Source organism: Symsagittifera roscoffensis, chromosome 4 (genome assembly GCF_963678635.1).
Source record: "Symsagittifera roscoffensis chromosome 4, txSymRosc1.1, whole genome shotgun sequence".
Lineage (NCBI taxonomy): Eukaryota > Metazoa > Xenacoelomorpha > Acoela > Convolutidae > Symsagittifera > Symsagittifera roscoffensis.
In genome coordinates this window covers 58,058,597-58,086,151 of record NC_087065.1, presented here as the reverse complement: position 1 = coordinate 58,086,151, position 27,555 = coordinate 58,058,597, and the positions used below count along the sequence as shown (strand labels likewise).

General features: G+C 36.6%; 2 protein-coding genes across 2 annotated transcripts in view; both read left to right on the top strand.

The window, feature by feature from the left end:
* Positions 1 to 20,001, top strand: part of LOC134844962 (uncharacterized) — a 161,774-nt gene extending 141,773 nt beyond the window's left edge. The window contains exons 58-62 of the mRNA XM_063861788.1: positions 2,841 to 2,936; positions 4,029 to 4,260; positions 5,803 to 5,830; positions 5,900 to 5,946; positions 19,476 to 20,001. Coding sequence (XP_063717858.1) covers positions 2,841 to 2,936; positions 4,029 to 4,260; positions 5,803 to 5,830; positions 5,900 to 5,946; positions 19,476 to 19,786 — 714 coding nt within the window. The 3' untranslated portion in view covers positions 19,787 to 20,001. The remainder of the gene's footprint in view (positions 1 to 2,840; positions 2,937 to 4,028; positions 4,261 to 5,802; positions 5,831 to 5,899; positions 5,947 to 19,475) is intronic.
* Positions 1 to 27,555, top strand: part of LOC134844539 (3'(2'),5'-bisphosphate nucleotidase 1-like) — a 553,428-nt gene that overhangs the window by 65,071 nt on the left and 460,802 nt on the right. The window lies entirely within an intron of this gene.

Sequence of the window (27,555 nt, the reverse complement as noted above, 5' to 3'; positions counted from 1 at the left end):
ATGAAGACCTCAAATTGTCAAAATCCTACCCTTCAGAATTGAATTTAAGCCCGGCTGTCAAAACTTTAGAATCTTTAACTCACGCAACCCTAGCTAAACACTTATGCAAACCGTCATGGTTTCCGAAAAATGCACACTAGAACAGTTTTGGCCTTGCTCGAATTATCTTACGCTTTCGAAATGGTCTGTCATCAAATTATCTTGGATCTTCTTCATGACACCATTGTAACGGGAACCTAAACCAAATGGTTAGCAAATTATTTCAGTGGTCCTTGAACGAAGACATTTTTACGGAAGTTCTGTCAACATCCAGGATTGTTCGCACAGGTGTCCCACGAGGTTCAGCCATTTCACCTACTTGGTTTATATTTTACGCTGATAATGCGCCATTACCACCCCCCGACATTAAATATTAATCGTACGCAGACAACTTTCACCCCTTCGTTCAGTCGAGCAACTTTCAAAAAGCGTCCTCTGTTTTATCCAACTACACCAATAATTGTTTACTTCCAGCTCTCTTGTTTTTTCTTCATCGAAAACCCCGCCAGCCTTTTTCCTCATTCAAAAGAGTTTGTTACTGACCCCCTCATTAGAATGGACAATACCTCCTTGGTTAGAAAATCATCCCAAAGTATTCGGTGTGGTGTCTTCTTTGAACCGTCCCTTAACTTCGCAGAACACTGCCAGCGAACTTCAGCAAAAGCCTCGCGCAGGATAGCAATCCCGAAGGCCTTATCGGGGACAAATTGGGATCAATCAAAAGAGATGCTGCTGGTAACCTACAAGGCTTTGGTCAGACCAATTTTAGATTATGGTCTGACCAAAACCCATGCCACCAGTTTTACGTCTTTGATCAAACTTCAAATAGTTCAAAACGCCGCTCTCAGCACAATAACGCGTTGTACTAAATTGAGTGCTTCAGAACATTTACATTCTGAATAAAAAATTTTAAATGTTGCTCAACATCACCGACGAATATCTGCTCAATATACACTGAAAACATACATCCCTTCAAAAAGTTTTTTTTCATCCCCACCACCTAAACTTCCCCGGAATATCCGCCAGAGAAAACTTGAGATATATGGTCCCGGAATAGGAAATATCATCCAACACCCATCAAATGCATATTTCATTTCGCACCTTTAAACGAGTTTAACGAGCTTAGTTTTTTTGCCTCTCAAAACTATAAATCGGTTTTAAAACAATTGCACGCTAAAAGTGTCGAGCAAGCTTTTGCAGATGCTCTTTCCCCTAAAGTGCTTCCACTCAAACCCCCGATACCTTATCTTCTGAAAACTCGCTCCCTCGCTTTACCAGGCGAACCCTTGCCGAATTTGGATCCCGCTATAGTCCCTTCCGGAAGACTTACCTAACCAGAATAGACCCAAATGTCCCCCCAAACTGCCCCCACTGTACTTTCCCCCACACCACTTTACACCTCTTTAACTGTTCCAAGAACAAAACTACTCTAACCGCAACTTACCCATGGCTTCGGCCGACCGAAGTCGCGAAGTTTCTAGGTCTCGGTTTGAGCATGCCGGACGCGCCCCCTGGGGGCTAACAACAACAAAAATTCATTACGTCGAAGTTTCAGCCATAAACCTAAGGTATTTACAAATAAATAATGTTTTTGGTAGCTCTACATATGTAAACTCAGCTTCAGCTGACTGTGTTTTTTTATGTCAAAATAGAGTGGAGAGAAGTTTTTTGTCCCCTTTATACTGCATTGGGAGTTTCAAAGTGGAACAGGCAGTGTTCAACAAAATTTTGTTTTTTTTTGTCTCTAGATTTTCTGCCATTTTTTTTAGTACAGAAGAGCGTAGAAACATTATCTCAATTAACTTACAAAACGCAAAACTAAAACCAGATTGTGAGACTGCTCTGACTTCTTTGTCCACCGGTAAGTTTTCGAATTGTCTGAATAGCAAAAACAATCAGAACAGTTTTTTTTCAACATCAGAGTTTTTTGTGAATATCCGATTGCATTTTTAATGATATGGATCTAATACCTCAGCATATTATAAAGGCCTTTATATGGTACAACACATGGCTTTTACGAGAGCTTTCTTGAATGTACTTTAAGTTGCACAGCAAAAGCCAGCGTACGCCATAGTTCTTTCCTCGCCATTCAAAGCTGTTGGAACATTTGAGAGCTGTTGCTGAAAAAAAGCATGTAATCAAAAATTAACGATAAAAAATTATTTGTTAATTCTTAAACTTTTTGTCGTTTAATGGCTAAAAAAGAAAGAAACATTGAAGAGTACAAAAAAAATCAGACCAGGTTTTCTCGAAATTGCGAGTGGAACCAGTTTTAAACTAGTATTTATATCCAATCATATTATTGATAAAACTATCTCTATAAAATATTTCTAACTAACCAATCATGATCCATAACTAACACTTACAATTATTTGTAACGCTGAAACTATTCTTAGTTTCAGCAACAGAACAAAATAAATATAACTTAAAACCAAGTTGTTCTCCTTCAAGATAGTTCCTGATATCTAACTGGCAAATACCAGTATACACTAGATCTATTGAGACTAGGAGATTGAAGAGAAAAATTAAGATTGCTATTAGACTAAGAAGCTGCACGAATTTATCCGGCCGAAAATAAGATAGCGTGACGAACAGACTGTTTACCTTATCTGAAATTACTCTATGAGTGAGCCACCCCGGACTTTCACGAGTGAAAACACAACAGGCCATAGTTCTTTTCTCTTCGTGAAATAGTCGGAACAGTAAACCAAGAGCCTATAGAGTATTTTCCGATGTCTGTAAGGCAGTCGTTTTTCTGCTTAGATAACTTCAATAAATATTTGTCATATGTGTAATTTCAGGTGCGCGCTGACGCAGCGAAACGAAGCAATGAGTTCGAAATTGTCGACTTCGTTCTGAAGAAGTTTTCACGCTTACGCAACTCGGACGAAGATGAGGTGAGAATCTTCATTTCTTTTTCATCCAAATGACCAACAAAATGTGATCTATAGCCCTGCATCCACTTAAGGATGACCGTAATTTTGGTACAAGTAGACATCAGAATGTTTAGTAAACAACTAAGTGTAATAGATAGAGGGGTCCAACGTCACACTAATTTTAAGCAAATACATAATTTTAAGCAATTATCAAAAACAATAGATACCACTTGGTCTTTTTCAAAGCTTTTATCAAAGGTAGTTAACCTGCCTCTTTTGCACCAACTCACTCGATGATATAAATGACATCACCGAAGCAATAAAAGTGGAAATTACAATTAATTGTGGTTTCTGCGATTTGCAGAGGATCTATGAAAGGGTATCCAGCCTGTCTAAGCATAGCGTTTCTCTTTTTTCCACACACTTTACGCTGAGTTATTTTGTTGAGCTATGCTTACTTGCGACTCAGCTAGTTTTTTTACGTATACAAGTTTCAAATGGTACCACCATTGCAGCCGGAATCGGTCTACCAGTGGTAGACCTGAAGCTAGAGGTCAAGTGAGAGCTCGTCCTCGCACACTATAATTGTCATGGCACGGGATCGATTACCCGATCTCACGTTCACCAAGTGAACGCCTTTACAACTATGCTAAGTGCTTCTGTTGTGATTTACATCATGTTTTGCAATTACTGCAAAACATATTAGTTTATTTAACTGGTCACTCTGATATGACCTTCATTGGCCATTCTCTCCGGCGGAGAGAATGATCTCTCATTGTTTTTAATGTTTTAACTTACCGACTAATTCATCTTAATTCCTTATTCTTTTTAATAATTTTAATTTAGAATTAGCTACAACAATGTTCAATGATTGTGTTTACATTAGGGACCCTGTTAGTTTCGCGGAACCCCTCTATCACACTTGTACCGGTATTGTATCAGCTATCGTATATGAAATAGCAACTCTTTGTTGATCATTCATAGAAACAGAAAGACACGTCTTCATGATTGCACTCTTAAAGTTGCACTTATCAATTAAATTAAGTTTCCTACATTTATTTTAAGCTTCAATCAGAATACTTTTTCAATCTAAAATAGAGCAATAAGTTGCAGGCGAGACAGCAACTGCTTCGAGACGAGGGCAATAACGATGAAAGCTTAGCGGGAGGCGGGCGTGGATTCCGGGTGGATCTGGGCGTGCTGGATGAGAAGTGGCGCCAGATGCGGAATCGAATTATGTCACTGCTGCAGAGTGAGCAGAACGAAGTCAAATACAGGATGGACTTGCTGGAGAATGAGTCAGACGATGAAACTTGGCAGACTGTCGTCCACGACGAATCCGAATGTAAACTCACATTGGATAGCAAAGCATTTCCGAATCTATATCTCAACACACTTATATCTTATAAGTAATCTTGAGTCACTAATCTCGCTCCCCAAGAAGGAATGCTCCAATGATTAAGCACTTCCGATAACTGAATCAATGGAATAAAGACGATTTGATTAAGTTGTAACTTATCATTTCTTGCTTTTACACTTAACAAGAAAAGACATTTGAACGTATTTTCTGAAACCAATCGAAGTCAAATTCTGAGAGACAGTGGCATAAAACTTCCCAGTTTAAAGACACGGATTCACCTAAAACAACAACAGCCTTCAAAAAGATTATAGATAAATCGAATAAAACGATTCGATTGAAATGTTAAATCACTTTGTTAATAATTATCAACTAAATATTTTTTTCATGAAATTAACTTCTTGATAATTAACAAAAAAATTTCTTAAAAGTTCAATCAAATCATTTTATTCCATGATGCAAAATCACAGGCCCGCCACGATAGCTACTGTATGCAGCGATATATCTAAAATCTTTTAAAAAGGCTGTTGCCATTTTATGTGAATTCGTGTCTTTAAACTGGGAAGAGTGTCTCGCAGAATAAGACTTTGCTTGGTTTCAGAAAACACATTTAAGTACTTTTTATTGTTAAGTGTAAAAGCAAGAAATGATCTTGACTTATTTAAGTCGTGATTATTTTGAGGATTAAATAACAATACCTACCGAAAAACATTCATACATACCAGTGCTGATTTAAATTATCCGGACAAAACGAACAAAACTTGAATTTTCGAACGCGTTTTCTCAATTAGGGTAAAAATTAGACAAAAAGTGAAGATAACAAAATTTGCTAAGAATTTTACCAAAATTAATATGCTGCAATTTTTCTCCGAAATTCTCAACCAAAATTTTACCCTAAAAATGGGTCATTTTGGCTTTTTTTGAATTAATCAAGAATTACGCTGAAACTACTTTGTTAATAGAGGAGAAAACTAAATCACAAGAAGCCTTTTACATATCACAACAAAGTTCTAGAAAGGTTAAATCAAAATTTTGCGCAAATTGTTTAAAATTAGTTTTTAAGCAAAAACTTGGTTTTTATATAGTAAAATTTTTGGGGTAAAATTTTGGTTGAGAGTTTCAGAGAAAAAATTGCAGCGTATTATTTCTGGTGAAAAACGCATTTGAAATTTATTTTTTTTTGTGCGACTAATTTATATCAGCCTTGTATTAATGCAATTATGAAAGCACTTATGAGTTATTTGAATTCAATTCAATTTCTTCTGCAAAAAAATAGGTAAATTGCGCTCTCCCATTACGAAAGCGGAAATAACGCTAAAAATGTGAATGAACCCTAGCTTCGAAAGTGAATTGAAATTTTTAGGTCTTCCAGCGGAATAAAAAATTTACCCGATAATCAAGTTTTCCTAAATTGGGGTATTTTTATGAAAAAAGTGTCAATCATAAATTGCTCTTGAAGTTCAGAGAGTTTGAACTCGATCATTTTTTTCGGTTTCCTTGTTCTTTTACAACCTGTTGGCTATGTTTTAGATTATGGACTGGAAAACAGTGACAACCAGTTAGTGCTTTTCTCTTCAGTATCCAAATGAACAATTGTTCCGTTTCAAGAAAAATTAACCTGTTTCAGAGCTTCAAGTTTGCGGCAGAAGCAATCACTCATTCGCCTAAAGTCTAGTATGTTACAACCAACTTTTTATTATCATATTAATATATCGCATAGATGGGAAGACCATTGATGACCGTTTAAAGAACCTTTAGGACCCGTTAACTTTTATAGGTGATGAACGTAGTGAGTACTCTTATGTAAGTTGTTGATCTTTTTGTTTTTTTTTTCAAGAAAAAGTTTTGAATTTGTTCACGCTCAATTTTGATTTTTCGCGGTTTAACTTTTGATTTCTTATGAATTCTACTTCATTTCTTCTGATTAAAAAAAGGGAAATTTGACTATCGAACAGCAAAATTGTGAAGGTCACAAAAAATTGAAAGTCTTCTGGTTTCGAAAATGGAATTTAATTATTAGATTTCCTAGTGAAATAAAAATTTTATTCATTCATTGATCCAATTTTCTCAATTTGGGTTAGTTTTTATCAAAAGAAGCACCAATCAAATATTGTTACTGAAATTCAAAGAGTTTTAAGGGCTTATATTTTTTCTTTAAAATTTGAAACTACAACTTTTTTTCAAAAAACAAGTCAGTCTGTTTTCTGTTTCCTTTCGTTTATTACTCCTTTCCAAGTGTCAGTACACTATGCTTTATAGATTTACTGCACTCAATCCTTTAATGAGAATATTTAAAAGCAAACAAAAAGACAGGCCCAGGCACAGACTGAAACAAGTATCACTAGAAGCTGTTTTAACAACACGGTCTTTCCCAGCCAATGATGCGCGCTTTTTTCTGTAAAAAAGCAACAAAAAAAAACTGTTCACAAAGAGCATTAAAAACTGATTTATTTTTGTGTGGTTTAGTTTTTTTAAAGGTTTGTTCAGAAAAATGACTTTCGCGTTGAATGAGTTTAAAGTATTTATAAAGCAATTAAATTGACATCACATAGGTAGACAAAAAATTGCAAGAAATGATACAAGCATTTTGTTTCAATGGATTAAAATAGTGAAGACTCAGGTATAGGAATTTTTGAAATTTTAAATTTAAATTGATAGCTTGAAACGATTAGCCATATATTCAATTTTTTTGGTAAAAGAAATTTGACACATAGTTTTTGATGATGGCCTGATTTGATGTGCAAATATTGGCTTGTTGTAAGCTATTTAAGAGATTAAAACAGAAAAAACTCAATTTATTTTGATAAATTGATTAATTGAAATTGAACTACTTAAATGCATATGACTCATATCTCGCCATGTTCGAGCTTCTTCGCCGTAATATTTTCAAATGTTCAAGCAAACGCCGAAACCGCTAAGTTGAAACTATCTTCAAATTATGCTTATCACTAAACAATTTAAGCAAAATCAATCCGGTCGTATTAAATTTTCATGTATCAGAAGCGAGCTTAACGGAGAAGGAGTAGGTTCAAGGTAGCTTCAAAACAATGCAATGTGTTTTTGAAGAACTTTTGAAGATATCAATTTGTTCACTTTTATGACCTGTCTTTCTGCAATTCAATTTGCTTGAGTGGCTTGTTGGGTCCCAAAAGTGAAAACTATTCTGACACAAGTTATCAAGAGATTGAACTTTGAACCATTTCAGGTTATTTTAATAGCTGCTAGCAAGATTTTAACCAAAAAAAAGTTGAAAATTTCTTCGATAACTTCTCCTAATCCACTAGGAGAGGGTTCTTTTCCATTAGAGTTCCCTTCCATTCCTTGAAATGTCATGGAGTGGAGCTCTTTTAGGAAAGTATGCGAAAAGATTTCTTCGCATCATCAATAAGGAGCGTTTAAGTATCTTTCAGTATTTCAGTAGATAACGCTCGTTCAATTTCAACATTTTTGCACTGAATTGCTTGATAGCTCAATTGATATCATCGAGGCCAAAAAAACTGATTGACTCTGCGACATTTTCAGAACTGCGAGACCCTCTATAGACCCCCGATAGACACTGCTTATTTATCGGGACCCCTCTAGTGCATGTTCCCCCCCCCCCCCCCCGCGATTTGCAACATAAGAAGCTGATCTCGAGACGCGTATTAAAACATCAGGGGGTTATGATTAACTGGGCGTTGTAATAAAAAAAACCAGCCATAATGTAGATCTTAATTTGAAACTTATCCTGCTTTGCCTTAAATTGACCTCCCTGGTTCTGCCGTGCCTGGTTTTGCGCTGCGCTGCCCTGCTACGCTTTTTGTCCTGTCCTGCCCTGCCTCAGCTTTTTCCAGCCATCCCGACCTGCCTTTACCTGCGCTGCACTGCATTGCGCCGTCCTGCTTTGTTTTACGATTCTCTTCTTTGCTTTGCGCTGCCCTGGCATAAACCTCCATCAGCTTACCGGCTCTGCGATGCTCTGCTCCTCCTTGACCTGCTCTGCCTTGCTTTGCGCTGCCTTAAATGACCCCTACTTCCGCTGCTCTTCACTGCCTTGCCCTGTGTTGCGCTGCACTGCCTTTCCTTGCCTTGCGCTAACATGCACTGCGCTGCTCTGCCCTGCCTAGCTTTGGGCTGCCCTGCTCCTCATCAACCTGCCCTGCACTACCTCAGCCTCCTTGAGCTGATTTGCTATATCCTGCCTTACGCTTCTCTGTCTTGCCCTGCCATGACGTACGCTGCCCTGCCCTACCTTACACTGCCCTACCTTACGATTCTCTGCCTTGCCCTGCCATGACGTGCGCTGCCCTGCCCTACCTTACACTGACCTTACACTGCCCTACCTTACACTGCCCTACCTTACACTGCCCTTGCTTTGCGCTGCTATGCTTTGCGCTGCCATACTCGTCCTTTCCTCGCTCTGCCGTGCCCCTCATTCCGCTGCCCTTCGCTGCCTTGCCCTGTATTGCGTCGTTCTGCCTTTCCTTGCCTTGCGCTACCCAGCCTTGCTTTGCGCAGACATGACATGTCTCTCCTTTCCTTGCGCTGGCCAGCTCATCCTTACTTTGCGCTGCCCCGACCTTCCTTGCCTTGCGATGCCGTGTCCCTCCTTGCCGCCTAGCCCTACGCTGCCCTCTTTGCATACCCCTCGTTGCTCTGCCATGCCCTGCCTTACGCTGCCCTGCTCCATTGAGCTCAGCTCTGCCCTGACATGCTCTCGAATCGTTGTAACAATCTGTCTAGACATTTGACCTGGACCTTTCCAAGCCTGCTTTAGCTTCAAAGTTTGAGGTGTTAACTCAAGTCGATTTTGTAAACGTTACGAGCTGTTGATTATGGCGCCCACAGCTGACTGACAATTAAATATAAGATTTGTGACTGAGCGACAGTTAAGCTATCGAACCCAGTTAAGCCGATAACAAAACGGTCGACCAAAAATTCTTTCATCTTCAAGGTTTTGAAGTTTTACGCCCCATCCCACCTCATGGCAGCGCAACTTAAAATGACTTAACCATATAAAACTGCAAAAAAAGTAAAGGAAGAAAAGAGAAAGTTTTTTTTAGTATTTTAGTTTAAAAAAAATGCTTTTGAAATTATGCTGGTAAAAAATGAACCGAAAAATGCATTGGAAAAAAAACTGAGAATGAGCCGATATAAATAAAAACAAAAACGTCTAAGTAACCCAAAAAGATTTCATTTTTCTTCAAAAAGATTATTTGAAAAAGTTTTTACTCACTACTTAAAACTAACAGGTATTTTATTTCAACTTTCTTCTACTGCAGTCATTTGAAAGTAACTGCACCAGAAATTAAAAATAAGCAGCATTGAAAGTAACTGGACAATTATGAGAACAGTTGCTTACAAAAAAAGTCTAGTTCCCGATTACAACATAACTTGCTCTCGCATGTGAAAAAAGAATCGAACATTGGGCAAACAGACAAAAAAATCACACCTCGATAATTGATACAAAAAATAAACAAATGGAAAAAATGGTAGTTTCTATGAGTGAAACTCTAAAATCCTCATCGAAGAGCTTCAGTAAAAGTATTTTGATCACAATTACTGGCGTCATAACCTGAATCAGGGCGACCAAATTTTGTGTCAACTACAAATCGACCTACCTCGAAAAGCAAATACTGAGCTAAAGTGTAAAAACTTTATTTGCTAACTTCAGAGAAATTAAAATGTTTGACACTGTGTCGCTCAATGAAAAGCTGGCAATCTTTTGGTCTTCCGATTTTTTTTAGCTCGAATTACTGCCATTCTTCCAATTTTAAGAAAATTATCAACAGAAAATCTAGGAAACTAAAAATCAACGGCTACATCGCAAAACTCAAAAAACTAAACATCAAATTCATCCGCCTGGAAATCAATTATCGACCAGCGTCGACCAGTAGATAAATACTGCGTTTTTGGTCACCCTGACCGCAATGAACCAAATGGCTTCTTTTCAGAAAAAGATGCTTAAGGCAGAAAAAATTCCATGTTTTGAAACTTAGACCGCCAAAAACGCGACAAAAAATCCTATCAAAAGGTTTTTCAAGCAGCAAAAGCACTCATCCCAAGCGCTGTTAAAAGCATTTATCCCAAATCTTCCGAAACAATAGGTTTGAATGTTAGCAAAAAAAAATTAGGTTACTTCCAGTTTTTTAAAACTATAAAAATCTTGAAGTTTATGCACCACGTAAAAGCAGATTTGATTTGAACTCATTCCACAAAAATTTCTTGGTAAAACTGGTTTGTATTTGCAAAACCGAGCATTTGCAAAAATACAGAAGTTCATTCACAAAATTTGATGTACCGAAAGGATTTAATCTGATTCAATTCGTTTGAGATGCTATCAAACTTTTGTTTGAAGTATATCATCTTATAAGCTTTCTATGAGGCAGGAGAATAGCATAAGGATTTGAAAAACTAGCGCAGCCATACACAAGCAATCCGTTTTGATTAATTGGTTTAACATTTGAAATAGAATACCTTATCATTATCGCTATAGGTACAAAAAGTTGCATTTTTGAAACCACACCGCAGTGCCTCCCTAATTTCAAGCACGATCTGGGAATTAAGTTCTCATCCATAATTAAATGAAAATTGGGAGCCTTAGTATTCTTTATACTAATTAATGTGATTTTGTCAGCATTCAACTAGGCATGTACATTATGTCTCTGGGGATTGTAAAATTGAATTAGTTTTTAAAACAAGAAAAAAAAGCTGCATATCGAACAGTCTTCTTTGGCTATTTCAGACCACAATTTGCCCTCCATTCAGTTAATAACCCGGGTTGACCTCCATACACCGAAAATGCTTATCATACAATTCCATATATCAAGTGTGTGGAAAAATGCTTGTCATACAATTTTCATACAATTTCTAAAAATGGTTGAAAACTGGTATAAATTCATTTCTGTGGCTGTTTGTTTCTAATAAAACAATCTGGTGATAAAAAAACTGAGGTTTTCTTTTTTTGAAAAAAATGCTTATCATACAATTCCCATATATGGAAATTGTATGACTGGCATTTTTTTGGTGGCGACACAAAAAATTTTTCAAGTAATTTTGAAAATTTAGCCCAAAATTTTTTTTGTTTTTTTTTTCAACCGCAAATCAATTTTCGTACGCAAACAAACATTTTTCGAAAAAAAATTTTTGCATGCAAAATTTAATATTTTGTGTGCATAACGTAGTCCTGGATACGAAACAATTGGCTTTTATTTTCTTTTCACCTAATTTTTTTTTCAAAAACGCTGAAAATTCCTCTTTTTTTTGTATGGGGTGTTAATGTACGCCTTGATCAATGTCTCATAATTTGAAAATTCAAAAATTTAATATAATCATCATTAAAAAGCAACTACAACCGAAAATTTTTCAGAAACTAAAGTTAGAAAGAAAAAATCAAATATTTTTGGTTTATGGGAAGACACCTATCATACAATTTTCATATATGGAAAAATGCTTGTCATAGAGTTTTCATACAATTTTCTGTACGTATGGAATTGTATGAAGTTGTATGACAAGAAGTTTCTCATATATGGAAATTGTATGATAAGAAGTTTTGGTCAACCCGGGAAATTATTAACACACTGCCAAATAACCTCGTCGCAGTTCCTATGTTGAATCATATTACAAATCGATTAATGAAAATTTTCGCTAGATGTTGTACTGTTAGCACAGAAAACTATGATCTCAAACACAAGTGCTAAAAATAAAAATCACTTTTTTCGAATTAATTTTTTAGAATTAACTTTTTTTTGTGTTTTTCCATCTTGAATGAAAAAAAAAACATAATTTTTTTTACTTTTTTTCCGATTTTTTTCAGCTATTGAGAAAGTCGCTAATTAAAGCACCGATAGCTTATTATCAGAAGCCAAAATAAGGCCGAAAGAAACTTCTGTGTAATTGCCGGGAGCCGTGCAAAATCATCGCGAGGAGTTACAGTCTAATCTTGCTCTAAATTAATCTGAAAACAGAAAAAACCAACTGCTATAGGCACCAGGATACTTTTTCATTTTAGAAAATCAAACTAATCAATGATGAAAGCGTGTTTTCATGATACATGACTTGAATTTCAAATTTTGACACAGAGGCGAAGCTTCGCTGCGCAAACACTAGCGAAAACAAGGCGAAAAGCAGCTCTATACACTGCGATAAAAAAAAGTAGAATTAAGCTTCGAATAAGTAAAATTTCATCTACATCTCGGATTTTAACCTACTACCTACAAATTATGCTTCTCAAGCACTAACTACTCAAGCACGGTTTTTTAATAAGGCCACACACTAGCCACAAATAAAGCACAGGACAGATGCTTAGCAATTTCTAATTCTAGAGTGAAATTTCCGTGTGAACACTTTCAATGAACACTCTGAAGAAATGCTTCTAGATATTGCAAAAAATACCATTCGTCTAAAATGCGTTCCATGAACAATTCCATTGAACAAATTCTGCTCACTGGTATAAAAAACAAAACGCGTCTAATTTAGATTAAAAAGAGCAACAATCAAGTGAAGCTTTAAATAAGGCTTAAACTGTACTAGCAAGCCCACTGCAGCTACAGCTGTTCCTGAAAAGTGAAAACGTTTTTATATAACAGAAAAACAGATTGGTTGATGGATGTTTAGCTGGTTGTAAGGATGGCTGGATGGATCAATGGATGTTTGAATCACTGGCAAGATGATAGAAAGGCTGGATTGACGGCACGATGTATAGCTAGATGGACGCATGGATGGATATCTAGATGGATTGCTAGACGACTAGTTGGATGGATAGTTGGAGGGATGGATGGTTTGAGTCATGGCTGGATCGAAGACTCTTTGAATGGATGTGTGTATGGCTTGATGGAGGGATGGCCGAATTGGTGAGAAGATAGATGGATGACTGGTTGGTTGAAAAGCTAGATGGGTTGACAGTTTGATATAAGACTGGCTGGGTAGCTAGATATATTGATGGATGAATTGATAGCTAGATAAATGGATGGCTAGCTGAATTGATGGCTGTATAGATGGATGGAGTGATTGGGATGACTGAATGCATGAATGGCCAGGTGCCTAAATGCCTTGTTGGATGGATATCTAGATGCATAGATTGCTGATTAGATGGATAGAAGGCAAGATGAATGGATGGCTGGTTGGATTGACCAATCAATGCCTAGATGTATGGTGGCTTGCTGGATGAATAAATAGCTGGCTGAGTGAATGCAAGCGATTATTGAGAGGAGCTAGACAAGATGAGCGAATAGATAGATGATCGAAAGGATAGCTAGATGGCTGGCTGAATTGATGAATAGTTGGAGTGATGGAGTGCTTGGAGTCCTGGTTCAATTTATGGAGGGCTGCTTCGGTGGATGAAAGGCTGGTTGGAGGGACGGCTGATTGGTTGGAAGGGCAAATAGATGAATGGATAGATAGCTGGATGGACGGATGGATAGATGGATGAGATGACGAAAGAATGGCTGGATGGTTGTACCTCTTGATAAAAAAATAGCTCGATGGATGGCTATATGGCTTGCTGGAAGCAAGCTTAGATGAATTTGCCAAATAGGGAACAATTGAATCGATGGCTGGTTGGATGGATAGATGCTTGTTTGTATAAGTTGATGGCTAGATCGCTTGATGAATGAATGGCTGGTTGGATGGATGATTTGTTAAATGGATGGCTTGATGAATGGATAGTCATAGGAAAAGACCGGATAATAAATGGCTCGTTCAATCGATGGATTTTTTGATGATAAACGCTTGATCGATGGGTTTATAGCTTGATTGTTGAACTGCTAGTCGGGAGGAAAGCTAACTGGAGAGCCGGCTTGTTGGATTTATAGATGACTAATTGAATCCGAGAACACTGAAGGGATCTTAGCAGTCAAATTTGGAGGCAACATCTGCAAATTTTGTGAGTAACTTCACATCAAACCGCCATGGTGTCGAAAATTTTAAAATTTGAAACGAAATGTTTTATCTGGGTTTTTTGATTTTCTCCAAAGGTAAAAAACAACTCATTTTGAAAAATTAAAAGAATTAAGCAATCATCACATGTAGGCCATATCTCCAACTGCTAAGAAAACCCTGAAAATACGCCCCCTGACATTTGAGCAGTCATATTTACTAAGCAATCATCGCAGGTACGCCATATCTGCAACTGCTAGGAAAACCCTGACATCACGCCACATGGCTGGTTGAATTGATGATTAGAAAGAATGATGGAATGCTTGGAGTACTGGCTGAATATATGGAGGGCTGTTTTGATGGATGAAAGGCTGGTTGGAGGGATGGCTGATTGCTTGGAAGGGTGATGAGATGAATGGATAGCTGGCTGTGTGAATGCAAGGGATTATTGAGAGGGGCTAGACAGGATGAGCGAATAGATAGATGAGCAAATGAATAGCTAGATGGCTGGTTGAAGTGATGACTGGTTGGAGTGATGGATTGCTTGGCGTCCTGGCTGAACTTATGGAGGGCTGTTTTGATGGATGAAAGGCTGGTTGGAGGGATGGCTGATTGCTTGGAAGGGTGAATAGATGAATGGATAGATAGCTGGATGGACGGATGGATAGATGGATGAGATGATGAAAGAATGGCTGGATGGTTGTATCTCTTGATAAAAGAATAGCTCGATGAATGTATATATGGCTTGCTGGATGCATGCTTAGATGAATTTGCCAAATAGGGAACAATTGACTCGATGGCTGGTTGGATGGATAGATGCTTGTTTGTATAAGTTGATGGCTAGATCGCTTGATGAATGAATGGCTGGTAGGATGGATGATTTGTTAAATGGATGGCTTGATGAATGGATGGTCATAGAAATAGACCGGATAATAAATGGGTGGCCTAATGGCTCGTTCAATCGATGGATTTTTTGATGATAAACGCTTGATCGATGGGTTTATAGCTTGATTGTTGAACTGCTAGTCGGGAAGAAAGCTAACTGGAGAGCCGGCTTGTTGGATTTATAGATGACTAATTGAATCCGAGAACACTGAAGGGATCTTAGCAGTCAGATTTGGAGGCAACATCTGCAAACTTTGTGAGTAACTTCACATCAAACCGCCATGGTGTCGAAAATTTTAAAATTTGAAACGAAATGTTTTATCTGGGTTTTTTGAATTTCTCCAAAGGTAAAAAACAACTCATTTTGAAAAATTAAAAGAATTAAGCAATCATCACATGTAGGCCATATCTCCAACTGCTAAGAAAACCCTGAAAATACGCCCCCTGACATTTGAGCAATCATATTTACTAAGCAATCATCGCATGTACGCCATATCTGCAACTGCTAGGAAAACCCTGACATCACGCCACATGGCTGGTTGAATTGATGATTAGAAAGAATGATGGAATGCTTGGAGTACTGGCTGAATATATGGAGGGCTGTTTTGATGGATGAAAGGCTGGTTGGAGGGATGGCTGATTGCTTGGAAGGGTGATGAGATGAAAGGATAGCTGGCTGTGTGAATGCATTGAGAGGGGCTAGACAGGATGAGCGAATAGATAGATGAGCAAATGAATAGCTAGATGGCTGGTTGAAGTGATGACTGGTTGGAGTGATGGATTGCTTGGCGTCCTGGCTGAACTTATGGAGGGCTGTTTTGATGGATGAAAGGCTGGTTGGAGGGATGGCTGATTGCTTGGAAGGGTGAATAGATGAATGGATAGATAGCTGGATGGACGGATGGATAGATGGATGAGATGATGAAAGAATGGCTGGATGGTTGTATCTCTTGATAAAAGAATAGCTCGATGAATGTATATATGGCTTGCTGGATGCATGCTTAGCTGAATTTGCCAAATAGGGAACAATTGACTCGATGGCTGGTTGGATGGATAGATGCTTGTTTGTATAAGTTGATGGCTAGATCGCTTGATGAATGAATGGCTGGTAGGATGGATGATTTGTTAAATGGATGGCTTGATGAATGGATGGTCATAGAAATAGACCGGATTATAAATGGCTGGCCTAATGGCTGGTTCGATCGATGGATTGTTTGATGATAAACGCTTGATCGATGGGTTTATAGCTTGACCGATGAACTGCTAGTCGGGAGGAAAGCTATCTGGAGAGACGGCTTGTTGGAGTTTTAGATGACTAATTGAATCTGAGAACACTGAAGGGATCTGACCATTCATATTTAGAAGCAATATCTGTAACTTTTGTAGTTAACTTCACACACACCGCCATAGTGCCAAATTGTTCAAAATTTGAAAGAAAAAATTTAATCTGAGTTTTTTATGATTTTTATCCACAAAATAAAAATGACTTTTTTCAAAAGCTGAAAAAAATTAAGCAATCATTGTATGTAGGCCATATCTTCAACTGGTAGGAAAACCCTGACATCACGCCTCCCTGACATTTGAGCAGTCATATTTTTTAAGCAACCATCGTATGTAGGCCATATCTGCAACTGCTAGGAAAACCCTGACATCACGCCTCATCGCTGGTTGCACTGATGACCTCATGAATTGATCGAGGGCTGTTTCGATGGATGGAAGGCTGGTTGGATGGATGGCTGATTGGTTGGAAGGGCAAATAGATGAATGGATAGATAACTGGATAGACGGATGGATAGAAGGATGACATGATAAAAGAATGGCTACATGGCTGGATTGCTTGATAAAAGAATAGCTCAATGGATGGCCAGATGGCTTGCTGGATGCATGGTTACATGAATTTGCCAACTAATGAATTATTGGTTTGATGGCTGGTTGGATGGATGGATGCTTGTTTGTATAAATCGATGGCTAGATCGCTTGATGATTGAATGGCTGGTTGAATGGATGATTTGTTAGATGGATGATTTGATGGATGGATGGTCATAGGGATAGACCAATTAAAAAATGAGTGGCCTGATGGCTGGTTCGATCGATGGATCGTTTGATGATAAAGGCTTGGTCGATGGGTTTATAGCTTGATTGATGAATTGCCAGTCGGGAGGGAAGCTAACTGGAGAGACGACTTGTTGGAGTTATAGATGGCCAATTGAATCCGAGAACATTGAAAGGATCTGAGCAGTCAGATTTAGAAGCAACAACTGAAAATTTTGTGAGTTACTTTTTATCACACCGCCATGATGTTAAAATTTTTTTGAAATTTGAAAGAAACATTTAATCTGAATTTTTTCAAAACTTTTATAATAATAAAAAACAACTAATTTCAAAAATTTAAGAGAATTAAGCAATCATCGTCTGTAGGCCATATCTGCAAGTGCTAGGAAAACCCTGGCATCACGCCACCAACACATTGACATCTTCTAATATTGAAAAAATTGTTTGTTAATGTTTGAAGAATTTAAGTTTTTAGTTTTGAAAAATTATATAAACGCCATATCTCGGAAGCTAATAGATTAGTTTGGAGGCATGACTTGCAACCGTTGAAAGCATGCTGAAAAAACAACACTATTGGGCTCAGAACTTACCAGGGGCTCGGAACTTAAATGGGGCTGGGAAGTAAACTGATTCGAGCAGGCGTATTTGAAGGCAACGTTTGCAACCCCTTAGAGTACCTTGACAGAAGCCAACTTTAGGGTTCAGAATTTCAAATTTCTTCAAATGTTTTAAATCTGCTTTTTAAAAAAATACATTTAAAAAACATGAAAAACGAAATATTGCGGAAATTTAAAGGACTTGAGCAGGCATATTTGGAGGCGAAATTTGCAGCTCTTTAGAGTACTCTAACAGCACAGCAACATAGGTTTGGGATTTTCAATTTTGTGAAGGTTTTTTTAAAAAATTTCACAAAAAACGGCATATCTCGCAAACTAAAAAGATTTAGATATTCAAGTTAGTAGGCCAATTTTGCAACCCTTGAGACCACCGTGACAGCACCTCAACATAGAATAGCTATTTTCCAACTTGTTGAAATAAACGCCGAATCGAAAAACGCCCGTTATATCATGTATAGATAGATGAATCCAACCTTTACATTACACTGCGCTGCACTACTCCTTACCTACCATGCTGGCATCATTGCTAAAGCTCAAGAATCTGGCTTTTCAGGCCTAGCATTCATAAACTGTTAATCGAAAAAATCTTATGCATTGCAACATACGATATAGCTTAAACGTGCAAAAATTCTTTCGTTAAACATGCAAAATTGAAAACGCTTAAGCATGGGGAGATAGCTGTCACACGCATTTAATTATAGTATAAACTAAGCAGGTTAAAAAGAAATAATCACTGAGGCAAAACCGGACTCGGCGATCACAAACAAAATACGGCAAAATAGCTTCTGAAAATGCAAAAAAATAAGGCTTGCAGTGAAATCAACTTGAAAAAGTAACAAACAATACAGGATCATTCGAGTCAGTGAAATGATCTTGACCAACTAGCTTGCCTCAGTTTCAGACTGATTCGATCTCCCTTAAATTTGGATAAATTTGCCGCGCGCAAATAAGCGGCGGTTACGGTTCAAAAAAAATTCAAGAAATTGCGTATGATTTATTCTAGTATATTGACAAATTGCTGGGAATCACACCACAAAGTTGCAGATTAAGTTCATCTTGCATTTGACTTCGGGGTTTCTATATCTCCGAAAAAGTTAAGGAAAGTTCCTTTAAAAACTATTTTTTTCATAAAGCTTGCACAAAACGTTTGCGACTTTCGATGCAAAAAAGTGGACTGACTGTATAAAACTTACGTCGCAATCTTGCTTGTGTAATTAAGAGGTCAGTTCCTCATCATTTTTTTTCTTATTTGGTCTAAAAAAAATGGAAAATTGTGTACAATTTTTCTCTCGGTACACTTTGATTTCCGGGACAATCCGCATCAGGACAAAAAAGGCCCCGATGCGAGCTTTCTTTGAGGTAGTCAAAAGCTGCCGAAAACTATCGCGATACCCAATATTTCCTTCCAGTCACTTCAAGTGACTTGGTGAAAACATTTACTAGTGTTATGCGATGCAGCAAAAACTAGATTAATTATTATGACAGAATATTTAGCGTAACTTAATCCCATTTTTCAATCAAAACGAAATAAAATGTTTGCTTCCTTGAACGCAGAATACTGACTAAATTAAAGTAGATCAGCTACGTGGAATGACCAAAAATATCCTTAATTAGTTGAAAAACTGCAACCAAAAATCATCTTGTTAAGACGTCATTTTCTTGATACGCTGGGTTGAAAAATTTTTCGAGTTATTTCGATACGTGTTGAACTTCATTGTCGTTTAATCCCATTAGTTTTAAGGGGTCTCAACTAGAACGGAATTTTTAATTCACATAATTTCTGTTGTATTACAGATGATTCGTACGAAGCCAAGTACCTCAAGCGTTCTTCAGTTGAGCATCTGCGTCACGAGGTGAGCTTAATCGGAAAAGCGATGACCGATCTCGTTTCCTCCAGCGAGAGTGAGCCGGACAGTGATGCAGACACTATAAAACTGGTTCGAGAAGTTACCTCCCGGATGTCAACTCGAATGTCACACAGAAGCGACGACGAGGAAAACAGCGACGACGAACAGGCAGATATCACGACGGCACGTGGCGAAAAGAAGAGAAAGCGCCGCTTCGTCAAACAGATGTTCAAGAAACAATATCTAGAGAACTTGTAGAATTTTGAAAGACTTGGAGGAAATCTGACTATTGACTAAAAGTCGTGCACAATTCACAATTTGGATTCACAGCACACCGACTTAGGCACATTGCTGTCACTGTTCTCGAAGACTTTGAAGAATTATTGAATATCTAGATTTTGTATAATTTGTGACTGATTGTACATCATATTCAAATTTTAATATAAAAAATTCACTTGTGTGTAAAAATTTAAAAAATGCATTCCTTGTCTTGGGTTTTTTCAGATGATCATCCAAAAAAAAGAAACCATAATTTTGAAACAAGGCTATTTGTCTGCTTTTCAGTGGCTTAAAACTTCTGATTTTAGTGAAAAGTTTTCCATCAACTGCAGCAGATAAACTTATTCAAATTATCGGAAACAAGAAGAAAAATCTAATTTAATTTTTTGTTTAGGATTCAAAATTGTGTAATGCGCTATTAAGATTACACAATAAAAACTGAAATAATTTATTATAATTAATTAGATGTGAAAAATAGCCTACCTACAGTTAGAAAAGCTTCCACATCCAATCACAAATACCTAACAATTAACGAATGATGTTTTACTGATTCCACCCGTTCATTATTTCCAAAAATTTCTACAATGCGATTGACACTTTTGTGATATAAACCCTCTTTCAGAATATCACGTCAAATGGCTCACTTTTACATGTATTTTTTGAAATGTTTTGAAACTGAACATTCAAATGTAGCTTTTACAGAGCTTAATTTGAGCTTCATTTAGAAATTGAGCTTCCAACACAGCCAAGAAAGCTGAGGTTCGACCATTGGCGATACCACATAAAAATAGCATTACAAGCTAGTAGACAGAAAAAGAAACGAGAGCCACTTAAGAAAAAATTTGAAAAAAAAAAATAAAAATTGTTGTCATGAAAAACAACAACTAAAAACTTGCCATAAAAAACTTGAAACAATCAGTTCTAATCTAAGATCTTAATCAATTTGTTCGATCCGGAGTGGAACCCAAAGTTGCATTTTTCTCAAAACTATCCAACATTAGGTCAATTAGACAATAAAATATAAGTCGAAATCATTTTTCAGCGCAAAAAAAGGAAAATCTTCAAAATCAAGGCTTGAACACTTACAAATCAAGTTAATCAAAACGCTACGAGCAACTGAAAAAAAGGCGTACAGCAAAAAATTCTAAAATGTGGCAACTTAGCCGAAAAAACAAAAGCACACTATTAATAGGCCGAGAGTTTTTATTGAAACTAAATATTTACCGTAAAAAAATCAGATTCGGACGCAGAATTTTTGCTGTCCCAGGTGTATTCGTTACCTCCAGACCAAGTGAACCGGAGACCCTGAAGAACTTGAGCTCATTATGAGCCAAGCTCATTACAAGGCCAAACTGTGCACTTGATAGGCGCACAATTTTGTGTCTGTATGTTCCTGGATTCCAGAGACAAGTCTCTAAACATGTTCCAAAATGTAAGTAGATTCCGCTTACAACATTTCAGTGTATTTCGCGTAAAAATAGATATAACGTAAGCTTTGTCGGCACATTGATTTTTTTTGCGAATTCCGCAACGAGCGAATATAGGTAGTTGTTCCGGATTCAGCAAATGTAAGCAAATTCCGCAAATGTAAGTTGATTCTTCACATTTATGCGGATTCCGCTCACAATTTGCAGATTCCGCTTACAATTTGCGGATTTCGCTTACAATTTGCGAAATCCGCTTACAATTTGTGGATTATGCTTACAATTTGCGGATTCCACTTACAGTTGTGGAATCCGCGACAGCTTAAGTTTACTTAACACATATATTATTATTTGTTCACGGATTCCACAAACTGGTTCCGGATTCCACACATTTTGTTGCGGATTCCGCAAAATTGCATGTTTTTGGAGCAAGCAATTTTGAGCAATACGGTGTTTTAGCTATTAGTCCGTAGAATCCAAAACAGCAGAGAAGATCAAAGAAAAGGAGCAATGTTGCGGATTCCGCGACAAATCTGATTTTTGCCTGTTGCGGAATTTGCTTACAATTCACAAAATGCACAGTTTAGCTTCGTAACGATACCAAATGATTCTGTTAACAAGTTGTTACCTAGAAAAAGACGATTTGATAACGCTGGCTGATCGCAAGCGTAAATTTATTACAAATCGAACCGTCAAATTAATAACTGAGCGTAAACTTTTGCTGAAATAAACCAAAAAAGGACAAAAAATGAAATTCGCTTTGTGAATTAACACTTTTAACACAGAGGCGATTCGATTTGTAATATACTAAACACTAGCGCAAACACTCGCGAGAACACAACAAAAAGCTGCTCTTAAAATGCAATTAAAATGGTAAAAACGAGTCTCAAATGAGTAAAAAAAGATCAGAATATAAGTCTCATGCAATATCCACTCAGCCAAGGACGGCTAACTCACAAACATTAGCCACAAATAAAGCAGAGATTAAACGCAATGAAATTTCCAAATCTACATATCGTGATTATAGCAAAATGCCACCAAATAGGTGAGCACCTTTATTTATGAGTTAGGTTAGAAAAAATGAAAATTCGTGCTATTACTACGCTGCTCGCAAAAGATAGCAACTATTGATCAGTTTTGTTTGCGTTATTGAAAACAAAAGCCAGACTTATGTTTTCAATATCCTGACAAAGTTTTCGAAAAATACTGCAATCGACAAAACGACTGAAAGAGTTTTAGTCTAATGAAACACTTATTTTTAAAACATGGATTTCCATAAAGCAAATTTTTCTAAAAACACGACCAGAAGTAAAATTATTGGTGGCACCAGCCAAATTTTTTCTTTGTTTGTCGTTTCGACTTTTGCGACAAGCAAGGGTATTACAAACGAGTGTGAAAGTTTTGTCCTAAGAGTTCGCACATCACCTCGCTTCATGTATCTGACTAGGAATTCTATCAAATTCAAGCTAATGAAGTTGTTTTTGAGGTGGTACGAAATTTTGAAAACGTTACGGCATTGAGAATACATAAACAAGTTACGTGGCAACTCTGTGGGCAAAGTTTTTAACGGGGAAAAAGTATTCAAACCGACTCCAATGCTCTTGCTTATCGCAAAGTAAAAACTACAATTAAGCGCCTGAGTAAAGTTGGCTTTGATTTGAATGTAACTAAAAACGTTCAAACGTGTTCAATTTTCCACACCGACATGTTTCAGTATGACTTCAAACCGATGCCAAAACACTATTTGACGTGAGCCACCCTTGCCTTTGACTTCGTGATTTGTTCAAAACAAGGAGGGTAATGAATTAAAAGAATTTCAAAGCAGAAACCACCAACTTTCTTTATGATGAGTTCAAGTTATCCCAATTGTTTTTCCCAGCTTCTTGCGGTGCGTATTCGGTCCGCGTACAAGTGATTCTTTCTGCTTTTTTTTTCAATTTCAATCAATTGTTTTAAAAAAGTATATTGAGATTTTTTTCAGCTTAACGGAAAAACTTGATTTATTATAATGGTGCATAGGGAATATTGGGCGTTACTGGCACTCCGAAATTTTTCTGAAATTGTAGCAGCGGTTTTCTCTTATATTGTCCATCTTCCAACAAAATCCATTTTGAGTCTCATCGTTCCGTGCAACTTCGTTTTCCAAAACGGTTAAGTCTGGCAGGGTGACTGACAATGGAAAAAAGATTAGCCACATGCTTGGTAAAGGGATTCAATAATAAGATTCAGTTGAAAAGGGACAAAATGTAGGAATTTAGTTAGTCTAATTAAACCTTGCTCTAGTTTGACATTTCCCATATTTTTCCTAAACACTACATAACATGTAACACTACAGTCACGTACAAGAATAGTTGGTGCAATTTGATTATATGAAATATTTGAAAATAAAATCCTTTCACTTTTTGAAAACGAATGAAAAGTGATAAGCTTTGTTGTGAAATGTTTTTCATTTGATAAGGAGGAAAATATGATATCTACTCAAATGAAAAACATTTCAAAACAAAGTTTATCAGTTTTCATTAAATTTCAGAAAAACTATAACTCTCAAATCAAAATTTTAAGGACATTTACAACGGCGCGGCAGTTATCGAAAGAATCCAGAGAAATTGCTACAAGACTAAAGAGCAAGAGCTGCATGGTAACCAAAATTGCTGATACTTTGAATTGGTCAAGGGTTACAACCCCCTAAAGTATTAAGAAGAAAGCAAACAACAGGACTGTCAAAGCAGCGTTATAGGGACTGCAAAACAGCGTTACGGGAGAAAACCAAAATGATCTGATCGTGGAGTTTAAAAAACATTAAAACTGTCGCCAAAGCCCAGCTGAAAATTTACAAAATCTTGATGATGTTTACAGCAAGAACTCCTGATCAAGTTCACAATAGAATAAGAAATTATATCTCGCGGTCAGAATATGTCCGCCGAAATTTAACACAATCTACAGCGATTTCCGCAACAAACCGGAAACTGCAGACTGTTTGGTGCAGAACTCGATTAAGCTGGAACTTCTTACAATTGACACCCTTTATTTTTGCCGAAGAATGCCAGGTTGCGATAAACAATCAAAAAAAAATTACGTATTTGGCGTCCAGAACTCAAGCTAATTGCTATCAAAATTGCTTTACGAAAAAATAGAGCAAATTTTTTTTTATGATATCGGCGAGTGAACCTATCATGGAGCCAGAAAGAAATTCAGGATAAGTTAATGCAGAGAAGTTTATCGATACCCTACATTTCTGTTTACCCACAAAATTGAACTCTTTTTGTGGCAATGAATATGTATTTAAACAGGACCATGTGTCTATTCACACAGTAAGTAAATCGCACCGGTATTGCTGGAGAAACAACATAAACCGGACCACTTGGCCAGCTCGATCATCTGACCTAAAAATCATAGAAATTATATGGCTCGATTGAAAAGAAAACTGAAAGTAGAAGTTGCTTCTGAAGCTTTTGGTGAACAACTATTTAATTTGTTCGAAAATTTGTTTCTGGAATACACGACCGAGAAGATCCAAGATTGTATGACAGCCTGCCTTAAATAATTAATGAAGTCAGCAAGTTGAATGGATAGATCACTAAGTTTTAATTTTATAAAATTATTTCTTCATCTTTTTCTGTTTCTTTAAATTTATTTTCGATTCAAAAAAAAAATATTGGTTCAATTCAAAACTGCACCAAATATTTTTGTACATGACTGTAGAATATTTACTTTAAAAATTTTTGAAAAAAAAGAGTTTTTTCCGGAATTCTGGGGTGACATTTCGGAAAAGAACTCAGCTGAAAAAATTAAGTTAGAAACCAGAATAATCATAAAGTTTTATAATGATAAAATAAAAACTGGTTTTCTATGAAGATCATACAAAAAACAAGATAAAAAATGGGGGAAAATCACATTTTAATTGTTAATGCTTAATCATACTTGGGGCTAAGTTGTACGAATAAGAGAAAAAAGTCAAAAACTTGCAGTAAAAGTGTGTGGTGAGTGCGTTTTCAGTTTCAGACTAACTCAGAAGAAAGACAAATGATGCATGTTGAAATATTCTTGATAAAAAAGGGAGACAAAGCAGGAATGATTTTAAGAGAACTTTCTTCGTAATTTTGAATGAGATCAAAAAATTTATTTAGTTTTTTTTGTGCGGGTCGTTAAGTAGTTAAGAGGTCATTGTCCTGTGAGAGTTAGATCCTTATCACGCGGTTGTTAAAAAGAAAAGAATCGGTAAATGCAACTTGGATTTCCTGTGCGGATAATATCTACGGGAACACGTTATAAAAGGAATGAGTCATGAGGTTTAGAAGAAGCAGACTGGGTAATGAATTTTCGCCCTATTTGAGTAAAAGAGAGTTGTTGAATGTTTGAAAAAGGGAGCGTCCCTTTGGCGAGTTCAACACAAGAAATAGGAAAAACGAGATAGAAAAAAAAACAGCTCTATAAATTCTGGCAACAAAATGTAAAACATTTTCGAAACCGTTTCGACTGTCTCATCTGGAACAAATTGATAGATCGTCATATACTCTGGTGTGAGTTTTTGCTTGGTTAATGTTAAATTTTCTCAGAAGACAAAAGTGCAAAAAAAGCAATTTGAATCAAGTAACTTGAGCCGTAACAATATTTTGATTGTTTCTTTAGGATTCTGTCCAAATTGAAAGGTAACGCATTGGATACTCAAAATAATGTTCTATATTATAAACGGCAAAAATTCAAAGATGTGTTTTAATAGCCGTTCTCTAGCCAAATTGTCGGAGGATCAATACAAAAACAGTGATGCAGTTCAGATGAAAATTATTAAAAGGAATTGAGCTTTTGTTTTACTCTCATCCGAGGTAGGATAGATATCTTCGAAAAAATTTATGAGTTGAGTTTCGCTGCTGCACAGGTTGGAAAAAAACGGACTTCTAGTTGTCCATATTGCTAGCAATCTTCGACTGTCTCAGATTATTTTTCACCGACAAAATAATCTTTAAAAATAGCCATCAACATCAGAAGAACCCAATAGCAAAATATTCTGAAATGATTCCATTCCACAAGCCAGGAAGGGAATTATAATCTCGTTCTCGTTTGAATGAAGATCGACGTTTTTTACCGCTCTGTGCGTAGCCGCAATATGTTGAAATTGCATAAAATTATGGAACACTGTTGTCTTCTTAGCCCTTGCTGGCAATTTTTTGAGATTATAAAAAGCGCAATTTATTTGCATCATTTTTGAAATCGCAAAATTGAATTTTTCAGCGAATAATCGAGCAGAGATCTTCAACCGTAACGTTGTATTCTCATCCTAAGGAGACCGGACTTAGTGGAAAAACAGCTTATTCAGTTGCGACTTTTTCTTTTCTGAAAAATGATCAAAAGTTTTTGTAATAGTCAATTGGTTGTTTGTAACTGGAGTAGTTTGATTTTATTCAGCAAACGAATACAACGTGAAAAAAAAACGGAGAAAAGCAAGTTAATCGTGATCAATTTTTGACTTCTTCCTGAAAAAAAACATCCTTATTCGCTCAGTGACATTTCAAATAAATTCTGAAAGGTAAATAAACTGATGTCATGATTGCAAGGAAACAACGAAAATTGACTGTTTTTTTTCTGAAAAAAAAATCAACTTTCGACAGTCAAAGAAAAATTTTTATGATCTTAAGGCTCTTTGAATTTCAAGTTATGATTCACACTTTTTGATTTGAAAAAAAAATCAACCCATTCTGAGAAAACTGGACCAATAGATATATTTTTTTTATTTCGCTGCGAAATCTGAAAATTATATTCCTCTTTCGAAACTAGAAATCGATCACGTTTTCGGTGACTTTTACACTTTTTCTGTTTGATAGAAGAGTTTGAGTTCTTTCTAGCAAAGGAACAGAACAGAACTTTAAAATAAAAGAAATTCAGGCCGCAAAATATCAAATCTGAGCCTGAACAAATTTAAGGACTTAAACCTGAAAAAAATTAAGATTTTATAAGAGTATTCACTACGTTCATTTACATGCGAAAAAGTACTCTGGAAATTTAAAAAAAGTTTAGCCCAGCTGCATGTTTAGAAACATAGATCTGTAGATTAAGCATTAGTAGTTTTCCTTCCCATCTATATTGCTATCTCACACCCTTATATTGTAGATACCAAGCAGTACGATATGCATCACTAAAGCGGATAAAACACATGCTACTGAACAGCTCAGTATACAAATACATTGAAATTAAACACAATGTGCAACATAGGTTGAATAACAATGAAAGCATTTGCATATCTGTTGGCTGAATTGAAAGTAAAACATCTGGTAAGACTTTGTGGTTGTTCAAAAACTAACAGTTTGTCGATATGGAATTTGCACAAAC